Source organism: Parus major, chromosome 2 (genome assembly GCF_001522545.3).
Source record: "Parus major isolate Abel chromosome 2, Parus_major1.1, whole genome shotgun sequence".
NCBI classification, from domain to species: domain Eukaryota; kingdom Metazoa; phylum Chordata; class Aves; order Passeriformes; family Paridae; genus Parus; species Parus major.
Genome location: NC_031769.1, coordinates 55,257,479 through 55,272,199, shown reverse-complemented (window position 1 = coordinate 55,272,199; position 14,721 = coordinate 55,257,479). Strand labels below are relative to the sequence as shown.

The window sequence follows — 14,721 nt, the reverse complement described above, 5'->3', positions numbered from 1 at the left end:
ACAAGGCAAATCCCATTAATAAAATACTGAGGGCCAGATTCCAAGCCTAGTGAAATCATTGAAAGTCTATTTCTTTCACCAAGTTTCGGATATAGCCTGGAGTTTTTGGAAACTCTTTAGTAAGAAAGGTGTTATTTGAAGACTCCAGCACTTCAGGAACTTCTTTCCACATCCCAAGGTAGACTACTAAAAATCCAGCACAAGCATTCTGAGGTCAAGGAATGCAGTCAGGAGTTGTGCCAGCAGAATTTTACCATCTCTACAGTGAGCTGAACCAATTATCTAATGCTATCCTTTGGGAAGACCTGATGAAGATGCAGCTTCTACCCTAAGGGTGAGCTTAATCCCAAAGCTTTGAGCCTAACTGAGCAGAGGATGAAGATTGCACATGACCTGCACAGGTCATACCACACCTCATCAAGAACCTGCAACATCTTTCTCTGCCTCTGAGCTTTGGTCTGCTTGTAGGTCCAACGACCACAGTATTTTAGCAGATGCTTGCCCAGTCAGAAAGAAAGCCACAGAGATGAACTGTCTTTAAAGAAGAATCAGTTCACCTGAATCATATTGCAGGTGACCCACCTCATATTATCAAGGGACATTCAGTGGTTTTCCCTATGTCCCAACTGTTTAGTCTAGCCAGTGGCCACAGCAAACATCTGCAGAAGCACATCTTCCTACTAAAGAAGTCAACAGGGCAAGCATCAATATGACATAAAAAAAAAGCCAGAAGGAACAAAGCACTATCATTCGAATTGTCCACAGTGAAGTGATGATCAAAACATCCTCATCACTTCTCAGCCTGTCCATTTGTTTTCATCAGAACCTCAAGAAATTTCTTTGGCTAGCAGACTTTGGAGAGAAATTGCTTCAAATGGAACCATAATATAGATGCAGTACTGTACCAAGTGTGCAGTTTATATTTATACTACAAAATGAGTTTTGGCAACCTCTCCAGGTTCACGGCTAAAGGACAGAGAAATCTCAAGCTACACATTCGACAAAAAGCACAATGTTCAGTGTGGGCTTGACAGTCCATCAGACATAATCCTAATCCTTCTTTGTCCCCATTGCATTTCAGCATATAAAAGTGTTCAGATTTCACTTTTTTTTTTTAAAACTCTTCAAACAGTACTGGGTTTGGGGGGGCTTGAGGCAGGGGGGGTGGAGAATGAACTGGACGGGAGGAGGCAGCAAATAGAATCAGGAAAAAAAACAGAAAAAGAAATACAAACCAAGACATACACCCTTATAAGAGAAATATCAAACCCCACAAATCACAATAAAAAGTAATTATTTTTGGCACCCAAACATTAGAAGATTGCAAAACTGTTGACTGAAAGAAAAGAAAATGAGGTGATTACTACGGAATGGCTTTGTACACACCTGCAGGGGGTACAAACAAGGATGAGAGAAATTAATCCTGTATTCCTCTTTGCAAAATACAAATGCAAAAATTCATAACACAATTTTACACTCATAAAAGAGTACACTAACAATCTAGTTTGCAATGCCATGTTTCTGACTTTGGTTAATAGTTTTCATAGTGAATCAGCACTTGATACCTGAAAGGCTACAATCACTCCTCCAGGTGGCAGGCTTGTATTCTCTTTTAAACAGATAAAAGTTTTTTTTTCTTTTTTTTTCTTTTTTTTTTCCTTTTGTTGTTTGTTTTGTTTTTCCTTAAAATGTGTTCATATTTTCATAATATACAGAAAAAAATTAAGCAGTTATTTGGTTTACTTTAAGTCCATTTAAAAAAACTGGCTTTTTCGGGATCTTTTGGGAACTAATTCTACCACACACACTCTAAGTGTTGTGTATTTTTTTTGTTGTTTTGTTTTGTGTTTTTTTTTTTAAAATAGGAAAACCCATGGACATTTATAAACTGTTCTGTCCTTCTTGTAGTTTTCTCAGTCTTTTACTTACAAGGGTGATGAATAGGAATTTTCACAGAGTTCAAATGGACACGTTTCGGTTGGTGTGGGGTTTTTTTTTCTGTGTGATTTGGCTTTGTTTTGTTTTGCGTTTAGGAGTTTTCTTCCAGAGAGTCTGTTAAAGGCTCCATAGGAACTGCTGTCGCGGGCTCGTGCTGTTTCAAACGTTTAATTGTGTTCTTCAGTGCTTGCCTCTTATTGCAGAACCAAACTCTAACTACTTCCCGGTCATAGTTCAGTTTCTCTGCAATCTCTGTCATTTCTTGCCCAGAGGGATGCGTGTTCTTCTCAAAGTGGGCATTCAAGATTTCAAGGGCTTGTGGCGTGAATGAGGTACGCCTCTTGCGCTTTTTGGATGGTTCGCTCCCAATAAACTCGGTAAGGTTCTGCATCCCTGCTCGATGGCGGGCCTCAGCCTCAGCCATCCACCGCTCAAGCACCGGCTTTATCTTCTGGGCACTTTTAGGGGTGATGTCCAGCTTTTCAAACCTGGCAGGATACAAAAGGCCAGGGTTCAGTTTGGCTGTCAGACTGCTAGCTATAGTGTTCTCTTGGGCTTCCTGTGGTAGGAAAAAGTGGCTTCTCAGGATGGTGTGTCTGAGGGAAAATTAAGAAAGAAGAGTCTTACACTGATGCTCTGCCAGGGTGGGACTTCCTGCCTGCCTGACTAATTGACTGGCAGAGGTAATTTACAGTAGATTATGAAAACTGTCAGGTATATCTATACATAGATATAGATATATATATATATATATAGCTAGAGATTTAAGCTAACACAAAATGAGCACTACAACAAAATTATAAGTACACTAAATAATACAGGTTAAGAATTACATTTTCATATTTCTGATGATCTTCAAAACCCTGGAGACTAAGTCTAATTACAGGAAATGATATCAAAGGCATTGCTTTTATCATCTTGTCTTTGTGCTTAATCCTTTTGTTATCCCTCCCATCCCGTGTTATCCAAACACCACAGCTTTAATAATAAAAACCAATGGCAAATACTAGCCTCTGAATATCAGGTTTCCTTTTCCATTTTTCAGCAATTTTCACTGTTTGTAAGTTAATGCTATATCCCTTTTCTGGGCTGGAAAAAAAATTTCCCAAAACCACGGTGGTGTTCAGCTGAAACAGCTGGACACTTTGCAATTATCTTTCTGTCCCCACAATGTGCAAAGACAGACTCATGTTTTCCAGATGAAAACCAGCATAACAGTCTACTAATATGCTGTGGCACCAAGCTGAGTTTATTGTGGGATTTCTGCAAACTGTACCAGAATGATATCATTTCCTGTAAATGAGGTCTTCTATATATCATTTTGCCATCAAAAGTCTTTTGCCAAACCAGATTTTACACGTATTATAAAACATCTGGAAAAGCAGCCACACAAAGCTTTAATCCTTTCAAAAACAAGCAGAAGAGCAGAGTTCATGTTTCAAGTCTTATAAGTATTTGTTTCTTTCATTTACTGAGTTTATCCTCTTTTGCTACACATTTAAAAAGTCTTAACCCAAGTCCTTTGATGCCATCCATTTGTATTTTCCCACTTTGCTCTGTCCACTCTGCACGTTGTGGTATTTAATGCTGCAGAAAGGCTACAATTACTGGATGTTGCTGCTGTGCTTTCCAGCCCAGGTGGTGCTGAAGCACCACCACCTCCACTAATTACAGAGTGCTCTGGAGATGAGAGGAACTGAATCAATCCCTTTATGCAAATAAAGTTGGTGGCTGGAGATGGCCATTTTTAGTGTCTCCATTCAGCATGTGGAGGCAGCAAAAAATATTCCAGCAAGAAACAAAGCACTTCTCACAAACAAAGAAAAAGACAAAGAATAATTTCAGATAATAATACTCCAAAGAATTTGCAACTGGTGCCTGACATTTTAATGTGGTATTGACTGCAAGGTTTCATTCCTTGGTGTCCAGTGATATTTCAGGCTGAATGAAATGTTTTAGAATGTACTGTCTCGAGTTAAAGAAAATGCTGCTATTTGCATCCAGAACATATCAAGGTGGTATATTGCTCATATGACCTGCATAGGCCACCAGGAGATTCCACTTTTCTTTTCTAGTTGGTTGCTCAGATTGCTTGCCTTACTGCCCCTTCCATTGACCTGGAGTTCATACTGAAACTCCTTTGTTACAACTCAAAAAAAGAGTTAAATCTGTTTCTGAGGAGCACGTGTTCCCATTGATGCACCTTTACAAAAAGTGCACAGGCATAGCATGTAATTACACCCCAAAATGGTGCCCATCTGAGGTGGGCAAAGGAAATTAAAAAAACTGTAACCTTGCATTTATTTGGGACAAGCTCTTGCACCCAGTCTCATGTTCTGAGCAACTTGCCCCTCCAAGGAGCCCTCTGTAAAAGGTCTCACCATCCCCAGTGCTTTCTCAAAGTGTAAGGTAGGTGGAGGAAATGAGATGACAGCAAACTAGGCAAAAGTAAAGGAAACCACAATGTTTCCCTTTAAAGTATAGCATGATAAACAGCAACCTAAGGCTACAAAAAATTGTCAATTGCTAAAAACTTCACCCGTTTTAGGCATTCTTTACCAAATGACCACAAAGAAATAAATAAAAAAAAAAACAACCAAAAAACCTAATCCTTAGCAATAGGGAGCAATAGCATTCATATCATTGGCATTGTTTGTTAGTGTAGCTACTGCAGGACATGTTTGGTATAACGACATACAAGTCTTGAAACAAATTTCCCAGCAGTAGTATCCTTGTATAGACTGAATAAAGGTTATTTTCTACAGGGAGGTATCTTATAAGAAAAAACAGTAGGGGAGACCATAGAAGTGAGAGGATCCTATGGAGCTTTTTGTATTTAACAACAATCAATGGGTTTTATGGAAAATCATTGAGCAAAATGTGAGCTGCAAGCACACTACCCCATACTGATGTTATTTATAACCTTAGTCTTTAACTGCAGGAAAAGTACACTTCCATTCTATGGGGAATACATTAAAAGTATAAAGAGCAGATAAAAAGACAGAGAATTTCATGGATCACCAAGAACAAAATCCACTTAAATGAGCTTAGAGTTGGTTTCTTGGCTTTCACTGATGGAGAAGGACTATAAGGCATTGCCCAAGAGGAAAAAGCTGTTACCTAAGTGTGTTTGTTACTTCATGCATAAACATGGGATTACTGTAACACACATACATGCATATAAGGTGTTTGCTTCTACTTTAACTCTGTCAAGACTGTATTTTTATTTCTTATTATTAGGACAGACTTCTGCTTCTGCTTTGCATACATGGGTTTGTCTGTTTTTTTTCCATAAATATTTGTGTGATAAAAGATGAATAGCTGCTGGTTTGCAAGATAGCAGGAAGGCTATTTTTTTCCCTTCTGTGTTGCCTAGGTAAATCATCATTAACATCCTCTATGTGAAGTGCTAACCACAGTAATACAGGTTTTAACTTAGCAGGGATGCAGCCATGAAATATTTGTTCAGTAACCCTATCTGTAGAAAATGGCACAGTATGAAGAGGGTCAGCTGGTGCTTATCCAGCATCAGCAGGATCTCCAGCTCATCTACAGAATTAAGTCTCTATGCCAGGAACATTGTTTCTCACTTGTTTAGAAAAGGAGAAAAAAAAAAAAAAGAAACCCAAATCACTCTAAATATACACAGTAAGAACAATTTATATGATAAACAACAATATTATTGGCTAATTTAAATATCAGGTTAAATAATACACTCTAAAATTATGAGACTCAAACACAAGCATGCTCTTCACAATAAACTACATCATTACTAAGGACAAAGAGAGAAGAGGAGTTTATGATGTAACTTGTTACCTGCAGATGGCAGACTGGCTATAGGCTGGGCCTTCGGTGGCGCTTAGGGCTTGGCCAACTTGAGTCTGTGTCAGGCCAAGGGACAGGCGCCGGATTTTAAAAGCTTTGGCAAATTCTCGTATTTCTTCCAGATTTACCCCATCCACCTCTCCAGTGGCTGTCTGAGGATCTGTTGAGATATGTTTTAATCATGTCAGTTCTTTGCATCACATATCAGTGGGACAGGCTTACAGCCACTTTCATTGTCAAGACTTTCAAGTTCAATTTTTTTAATACTGACCCCTTTCTCCTCTTCCCCAAACAGAAACAGACTTGCCTTGTCAGGTGTGCTCAGATTGCTAAGATGCTGACTGGGCTGCAGTTGTCTGCAGGTGGAAGATTTTCAAAGCTATGCCTTTGCTGAACTCCTAATAAAGGCCAGCTCACCTTAGAGGGAGGGTGTGCCTGGGCTCTTCTCTGCCATTTATGCCTTGCAGTCTTCTCTGGACTGAGGAGCTATGTTCCCTGTTTTTCCATTTAATCACATAGCATGATGGTTGGTGTTAATATATATGTATTTCCAGTCTGTGGGGAGGGCTCATATATGTATGAGCTACATACATATATGTATACAAAGTATTTTTAACTTGAAATCAAGTCTTTGTGCTTTATATAAAGTTAGCGCCAAATAAGGAGATTCACAACTGTTTCTTCCCTTTTAGACGATACTCAGCCTAAACTGCTACATGAATATCCAAAATAACCTGGTAAATTAATAAGCCCAAAAAATTCTGCCTTTAAAACCTCCTTAATTTAAAACCCGTCTTTTAAAATACGCCCTTCTGAGAAGCAGCCTTTAAAGCTTTTTATTCTGCCTCCCATCAGGTCGATAATCAAGGTGCAGCAACACTGGTTTTGGATGGTAATGCTGCACAGTTTTTTTACTTTTACATTAGCCCCTCAGAAGATAATGCTTATGATGCTGTGAGAATAAATCTGTCCTTCCTCTCTATAGCAGTTTAGTGACACAGAAGCCTTTGTCCCTGAAAGGGCACATAATAAAGCATGTCTACCACAGAAAAGCTCCTTTGGAGCTGGATAACTCGGTCAATTTAGGACTTATCAAGGGAAATGACACAACAGCTGGAGAATGGAACTTCCCCCCCCTCCCAAGCTACTGATCCCTGACTAAATGAAAGTGTTTGCCAAGTCAGAGACAGCATGGGACTGGGATGGTAGAAGATTTCAAAGTATTGTGCAATCCTGCATGTAGTGAAGCCATTCTCCCAGTGAGACATCTCTATTGTTCTTCACCTCATTCCTCAGACTCCGAGGTGAAAAGTTTGCAGCACAATAACCCCTGAATTTCTGTAAATGCAAGCAGTTGTCCAAGGACAGTGCTAGACTACATTACCATTCTGAACCCTATATGAGAATGGCTCCTGCTAGTATAGCTCTAGTGAGGGCTTATCAGCATTACAGTAGCAAAGCTTTTATTTTCAGGGGTTTATAAGCCTAGAGTAAAATTTCCTTGTGATGGAAACATCCTACGAAAAAACTTTGTGTCCAATGATAATAAAAAGAGGGAAAAGGGTTTTCTGATATATAAAATTTACTCAGTTGCTTGAGAGTAAGAAGCAGAAATGGCAATAATATTTTTAAAACTCTTGTGTATGCAACCAGGGACCACATGAACTATGCATACAAATAAACATGCACATAGGCTGAACCTTGTTTCAATGATATTCCACTCTCAGAGTCATCTCTGCTGTTCTCACTGCTGAACACGAGTACAGCACTTGCACACACTCATTCAGTACAAAGCTAGGGTGCATATTGTTTGCTTTAGGAGTAAGTGCTGTGACATTGGCCACTGAGGTTTATAAAGTAATTGCGTTTAGGAGCGTGAAATTTTCCTGCTTACACTGTATAGTCTATCTAGCATACCGGTTCTGAATTTCAGAGACACAGAATGGAGCTGCAGACTTATCTGCCCTTTAGGTCTCTGTACTAAATATCATAAATGATACTGGCCTCAAAAAGTTCCCTAAGTAAAGTGCACTAAAACGGTGACTTCCCTCACCTCTTTCCTTCTGTTACTTTAAGGCCTCTGACTAAGGCTGTTAGGAATGTAAGAAAGGACAATTCAGGTTTTCCCAGAGAACTTCCAAAGTAGCAAACTATGGCACCTGGCATCCGTAACCATCCCCAACTCCTGTTAGGAATAAAAAGGGAAGTGAGAAAACTAATTGTAGAGAAATCATAGAGAAATTCTGCCAAGTTCTGCAGGATCTAGAATGATCTGGCACTGTTGCAACAGTGAGCATAATGGAAAGATCATTCCTGCCTGGGGCACTTGGATGAGGGAAATATTAGGCTGAGCTCTCCTTGAGATAAGAAAAAACCTGTGATGCCCTTCAGTAATATGGGAGTAGAATGCAGTATACAGTGGAATATCTGTTGAGAAAAAGGCTTCATTCTTTCATAGAATCTTTGGCAACAGGGAAGTACTAACAGATGGACTGAAACACTGAAATGTTTTATCTTGAACTCCAGGGAAAATAGCATTTGTGTGAAATTGGAACCACTTCTAGTTTGGGTGTGATTCAAAGCCCTTTGAAATCCACAGATCCTGTCTTCTGTCACTTCTCTAAAACACAAATAGTGCTATGAAGACCAGTCTTTTGACATCATTGGTCTCTTTTACTCTATTGCATTAAAATGCCATCAATACAGTCTTAGACTGTGTGGTTTAAATATGCACATATATAAACATATTCAAAGAGATTATGGATTTTAACAAGTTCTGAGCTTTCAGAACAGTTGAACATATAGTGCACTTCACATTTTAGGAAGACTAGGTTATTGAAGACAGTAAATAAGCTGGTTCTTTTTCAATTAAGAGGATATCCCAGGGAAGGCCACCCAGTGCCAACAGGAAAATAGAGAATGCCAAACCCATTGAGTGTTTGGGATCTACAGTGTAGATTTCAAGAGTTGTAGTGTAGATTTCAAGAAATACAGTGTAGATTTCAAGAAATCAGTGTAGATTTCAAGAAATACAATGTATTTCAAGACTCCAAGTTTACATTATTGCATGAGAAAACAGTGGCTGCCTATGAAACTACTGGGTGGTGGAGAAAGGTCAGATGGTTTTCTGGGGCCATTTCAGAGGATATGCGTGCATATAACAAAAAGGAAGACAGCTGAAATTCCATCAGCTGTCCTGGTGGATGGTGAAGATAGATGAGTGGTGTGGAAGAAATTAAATCCACAGGCTCTCCTGCATTGAAATCTGTTTTTTCCTACTAAAGGGAATACTTCTCCCACTTTTGAATTCTTCTGAAAATCCTGTGTGAGTTTGTTGTTGAGTGAAAATATGCTGTGATTTTAATAGTTAGGGGAAAGAGCTGCTACAGAGAAATCAGTGCACCCTGAAGGAGAAACCAAATTTCTGTTGCACAGAGTTCTGCCACGGGAGGGATTACAGGGGGATGATTTCCCCAGTCAGACAGGAGGAGAAATAGCTAGCCAATGGAAAGTAAATTGGATAAGAAAGGCAGGACAAAACATTGATAATGGAAAATGGAGTGAAGCTCAGGGGAAAAAAAAAGAATAATTTGTTTATGGGAGGCATTTTAATTTCATAGTAACAGATGACAGTAAAATGAATTTGGGAGGAAGAAAGGAACTTCTTGGAGACACAAGTCTCAGAGCACAAGGGGAAACCAGTGATTTCCACAAAGAGAACATATGGCGGAAAAGTTATAGAAATGAGCAGAGGGATGCATTTCAGAAGAGGAAAATGAAATGGAAAAAAGGGAGGAATAAAGATGTAGAATTGAATGAAGACGAAACAAAGAAGACAAAAGAGAATACAAATAGGGTTAGACAATACAAAGAAATCATACAGAAGAGACAGGAATAGTAGAGATGAATCTTGTAGTCCTTGCTTAGACAGAACTTTCTTTAAAATATTTTTTATTTCAAAGTAATTGTTATGTTTATTCTCCAAAATAATTAGCACTTGTTGCTGGTTAGGGATGAATGGGTGATGATGAGAGAAAAGGGAAAAGCTATAAGGAAGATAACAACATAAATGTAAAAAGGACATGAAATTAAAAAAAAAGAAAGAGAAATTAAAAACAAAAAGTAAGGAAACTTTTTTGAAATTAAGAAACGTGTTAAAGAAAAAGAAAGCAAAATCATACAGAAAATATTTCTAGAATGAAAAGTAAAAGTAATAAACCCAAGGAACATAGAACACTACAGTTAATAGAGTTCTTATGACTTTCTCATTGTACTTTAATAATTTCTCTGATGTGAAACAACATATTGTAAAAAAGTCACTCTTTTTGCAGTCAGTGTGCAGAAGCTTGCCCCAAATAATTATTTGCTGAAGTTAGGATGCTCTGTGCAATTTGATTAACTGAACAAGTGGCTAAATGTGACTAGTTTACATGAACTTTGTTATATTTAGTAACTATTTCTAGGATATAGCAGATCCCTGCCAAGGTATTCAGCTCCAGGACCTCTGCCAGAGGTCTGGACTACAGTTTTGTAAGGAATTAGGAAAAGGAAACAATATTCCTACCTCAGGAAGACTAAAGAAATCAAAGATAGGTTCAGGAGGCCGCAAGTTGTTTCTTGCTGCCCTCATGCCAAAGGACTTCTCTTAGAAACACTGACCCATTGCCCATCTCATCCCACTAAAAGACTTTAAATGGACTTTCAGATACTGGATTTCAACTGTAGGCCTTTCATACAAAGCTCTGCAGCCAGTGTGGGAGCTGGGATGCTAAGAAGGCCACAGGCTTGACAAAGAGGTACTTCTGCCCTTCAGGGATTTGAATCTAGAAAGAGATTCTGGAAAGAAGTAAAACAAGGATGACTTTCTGTCTACATCCTCATGTGCAGCTACAGTTTAGTGCAAACAGCTTTTCTGTCACATGAAACAATTTTCAGACTCATGGAGGTCATTTCATACTATTTGTCTGAACAGTATCGCTGGTTTATCACTGTGAAGGAAAACCTATAAAGGATCCTTTCTGCTTTTTCATGTTTCATTACCCAGGTGGTTTGATCATTCTTTACTGAACTGACCATATTTTCCTGTTTCTTGTAGAAGTAGACTCCTTCTGCATTACTAGAAGAGAGTAAGTAGCTCTCTTGTGCCCTGCAACACCATTCCTGATGTGGCAGCTCAAGCAGGCTTAGGCATGCAGTGTTAGTTCCAGTTTGTGGTGGCCACGTGCTCTCAGAAGTATTCTGGACAGCCTTTAAGGATAATTGAGATGACTGGTTTGCTTCTATCTGTGTAAGGTTACTATGTAAATGCAGAAGTGAGTTGATCTGCCCCTCGTGTGATTCATTCTGTTTGTCTTGAGTAGCAGAAACTGGATGAAGCTGGAAGCATAAACTCAAAACAGCTCCACAAATAATTTATTTATGTTTAACATGGATTATTTTTTTTCAGGAGATCCCTATTGATAACATTTTCTTTTGGCATGCTCTTAAGATCTGAATTCCAGTGAGTTAACTTCCAAGTGCAATTCCTTCATTGGTTTGATTGTGTAAAAACTTTCCTATGCCTGTAGCTCTTTTTGATAGGACTGCAGTAAAGACAGGGAGACCGACTTGACTCTCTTCTTTGTGATCACTTTTCACACTCCTCTGAAGGCTGCTGGGGAGTGTGGGAGTGGCATCAGCAGGATTTGGATGCAGAGGGGACAAAAATGTAACCTTGAGTCTAAAGAAAAAGATATGATAGAAGAAAAATCCCAAACTTGAAGATTATTAAGGAGCAGGGTTTAGAATTTGGAGTGGAGGGAGAGAGGGCCTGACTGTGCAGAGTAGTACCACCCACTGTGATAGAGGAAAGAAAAAAAGGAAAAAGAGGTGGAACTAATAATAAAACAATATAAAGGAGGACAGAAACTACCTAATAAAAAGGCTGACAAAAGGGTACAGATATGGTCTGGAGACAGTGACTGAGTGGGAACTGAAATGGGAAGAGAAGTTGGGTAATGATGGACTGTGAGGAAAGGACTTCAGGAAGAAAACTAGAGGAACAAGAGCATGGAGGCAGAGTGGATTGTGTGGAGAACAATGTGAAGAATTAATGAGACTAGAACAAGACAAGTAGTGGATGGAGTCAAGCCTGACAGGATCAAGTAAAAGTTCTATGTTCATTAACGTATCTCCCACTTGTGCCCAAATTGATATTCCTGTGCTTTATACTCCTCTAATCTCAGCCAAATCCATAGGCACAACATGCTTATTTTAGAGCAGAACCAACAAGATAACAGAACTATCAGCTTTTCCATCCATTCAACACCTCTCCTATTTCCAACTACTAACACAAAGATTATCTCCCCATATGACTGATTTATGTTAATATTCTGCTTTTGAAACAACATTGAAATTTATCCATGGAAAAAATTAAGCTAAAAGAAGGTCCTTAGAGCTGCACAAATTAACATTCAGAAGCTACAAAATGCTGGAGTAACAGCAGTCCACAACACAATCAACCATAGTCTTTGAGCCCTGGAGTTCTTTTTCATGTGCCTCGTTCAGTGCACAGGATGAACTGTCCTTCATTACAGATGAACTGATTGAGGTATTGCCTTTTTACTTGTTCAGTGTGTGGCCCCAGACCTCTATTAAAGCTCTTCACTAAAGACATCTCCTCTTGAGCTCTTCTGGTTTCTTTAAAATCTTAATTTATTTTCTTGTGTTTCTACAAGATGAGGGTCTTCCCCTTCTCATTCACAGAGAAGTGGACAGATATTAAGGGAAGCAGCATTTTTGGGTACCCAGTCTAGGTCAAGTAGGAAATGATTTTTTAGACTGTCTTTAAATGGTTCTTGATATAGTTCCACAATGAAAGTGCACTTAAAATTGCAACTGTGAGTACTGGGTTCTTCTGTAAATTAAAGTCCAGAGTCTCAAGCTGGATATTGAGGGAGCACTTGTGAAAAATCTCTTTTAAGTGATTTGCCTGCCTTGCACTGGAATTACATTGCAGACAGAAGGCTTCAGCTCCTCAGTTCTCTATTGCCTCAGGGAAGACCATCCTTCACTCCTCTACAGTTTCCTACCTCAAATGTTATGCAAACTGGGGAACTGATTAGTGAATCAGGTAAACCCTGGGACAAGAGCCCACCTTTTGTGTTAGTAATTCTGATACATCCCTAGGACAATTCCACTGGGAATGCACTGAAAGAAGGATGAGAAAAAAAAATCATGATTGCATGACTTTAATCACAACAATATATTGTTAAAATTAAATACATCTAAGAGGAATCACATCCAGTTGAACAAACAACTATTTTTAAAGCATCTCCTAACTTTTGATGGATTTATTCTGTAAACTTAAAAGGGCTTCTTCCTTGTTGCGTTTATTTTAAATAAGAATATCCAAAAAAGGAGCTATTCTAGGCTAGCTACTGAAAAATAACTTACTCTGCACCAGCTATTTTACTCAATTTGCCCACATGGACTAGTGGTAGATTTTATGATTTTATGTATTTGTAATATAAAATCTCTTTGTCTTCCTCCTACAAGCATGGCTACATGAGAAAATTTACTACTGACAAAACAATAGCTATATATTTATATCACTGTAATTATATCTGTATCTATATGCAGATATTTTCATTCCAGAACAAAAGTATTCTCACTGGGAGTTATACCAGTGTTATTTTACCACTATAGATCTACTAGTAATTTTCCCATGTAAACGATCCCTGAAATAATCTAACCAGGATTTTTTTTCATATGTTTCCTTGCATGATGGTTTCTCCAAGCCCTTCATAATCTTGTATCAGTCACATATTTTATGTTACCAGTATGGCATAAGTTATAGTGTTTGTTTACTTAGAATATGTACATAGAGTATCACAGAACAAGATCATCCAAAGCACTTGGATTTTTGCAGTTGTGCAAAAACTGATAGTGCTTCTTATGTATACTGTCAGCCTGTGGTTTTTGCTATGTAAAGACCAAGTTAATGCTGATAAGGTAATAGCAAAGACTGAATTGTGTGATCTGGAAGAAAGTGCTCTTCAGGTCAGCTGTTATAATCCTTACATTGGAACTCAGTTATTTCACTGCAGTGAGCTTCTCCCTTCTTCCCAACATGTTCCAGTTCATTCTTGTTTAAATGTTGTAAGCTTTTTCTGGCAAGAAAAGTCTCTCACTCTGGATTTGTGTAGTATTAGGGTTTGTAAAATGGTTTTTCTATATCAACCAAGCAAGCAAAGAATCAAGCAGCTTAACCAAAAGTAGGACTACCTGTTTGTCCACCAAATTCTGAGAAATGTAATTCATTATACTGACTGATTCAAAAACTTCTAACTTCCAAAAAACATAAACTACATTTCAGTTATAACAATTGCCCTCATGAGTCAATTAATGGCTGCTAGCATTTTTATGACAATTTTCAGCATTGATTAAATTTCTCAAGGCATGTTTACCTTAAGCCACATCCATGATAGCACTTAGTAATTCTCACTGGAGAGAGTCAACTATTTAGCAATATATAATCTACTGCATTTAAAAAAAAAAAAAACAAAAGGAGGGAAAGAAGATTGGAAAACTCAGTAGTGAGGAGAACAAACAGAAGGGAGAATTAAGGAGAGCCAGGGAGCAATACTTACTGCTGACTAACTGGCCAACACTCAAAGCTGAAGAGGAGGAGGATGAGGAGGAAGAAGAGGAAGCCTGACGCACTGGGCTTTGAGACATAGATGCTTGACTGTGAGCCAAATGCAGGAGATTGGATTGTGAGGCTGCTTGTCCCACTTGCGTCTGGGAGGGCTGATGGAGCTATATGTTAAAATGTAAAAATAGGTATTTAGAAAGTGAAGCAGTAATAGGAAACTTGCAATGCACCATCTCACCCGTCTATTTCTGGGGAACAAATCACATAGGATCATTAAACACCATGGGGTTTTGCTCAGGTGACAGTGCTAGAGCAGGAGCAAT

The 14,721-nt window shown here is 38.6% G+C and overlaps 1 protein-coding gene across 1 annotated transcript in view; it reads right to left on the bottom strand.

Moving 5' to 3' along the window:
• Positions 1-1,853: 1,853 nt before the first annotated feature.
• POU6F2 (POU class 6 homeobox 2) overlaps positions 1,854-14,721 on the bottom strand; it is a 245,223-nt gene continuing 232,355 nt past the window's right edge. The window contains exons 7-9 of the mRNA XM_033512016.1: positions 14,394-14,562; positions 5,755-5,923; positions 1,854-2,534 (exon numbers count right to left, since the gene is read on the bottom strand). Coding sequence (XP_033367907.1) covers positions 2,030-2,534; positions 5,755-5,923; positions 14,394-14,562 — 843 coding nt within the window. The 3' untranslated portion in view covers positions 1,854-2,029. The remainder of the gene's footprint in view (positions 2,535-5,754; positions 5,924-14,393; positions 14,563-14,721) is intronic.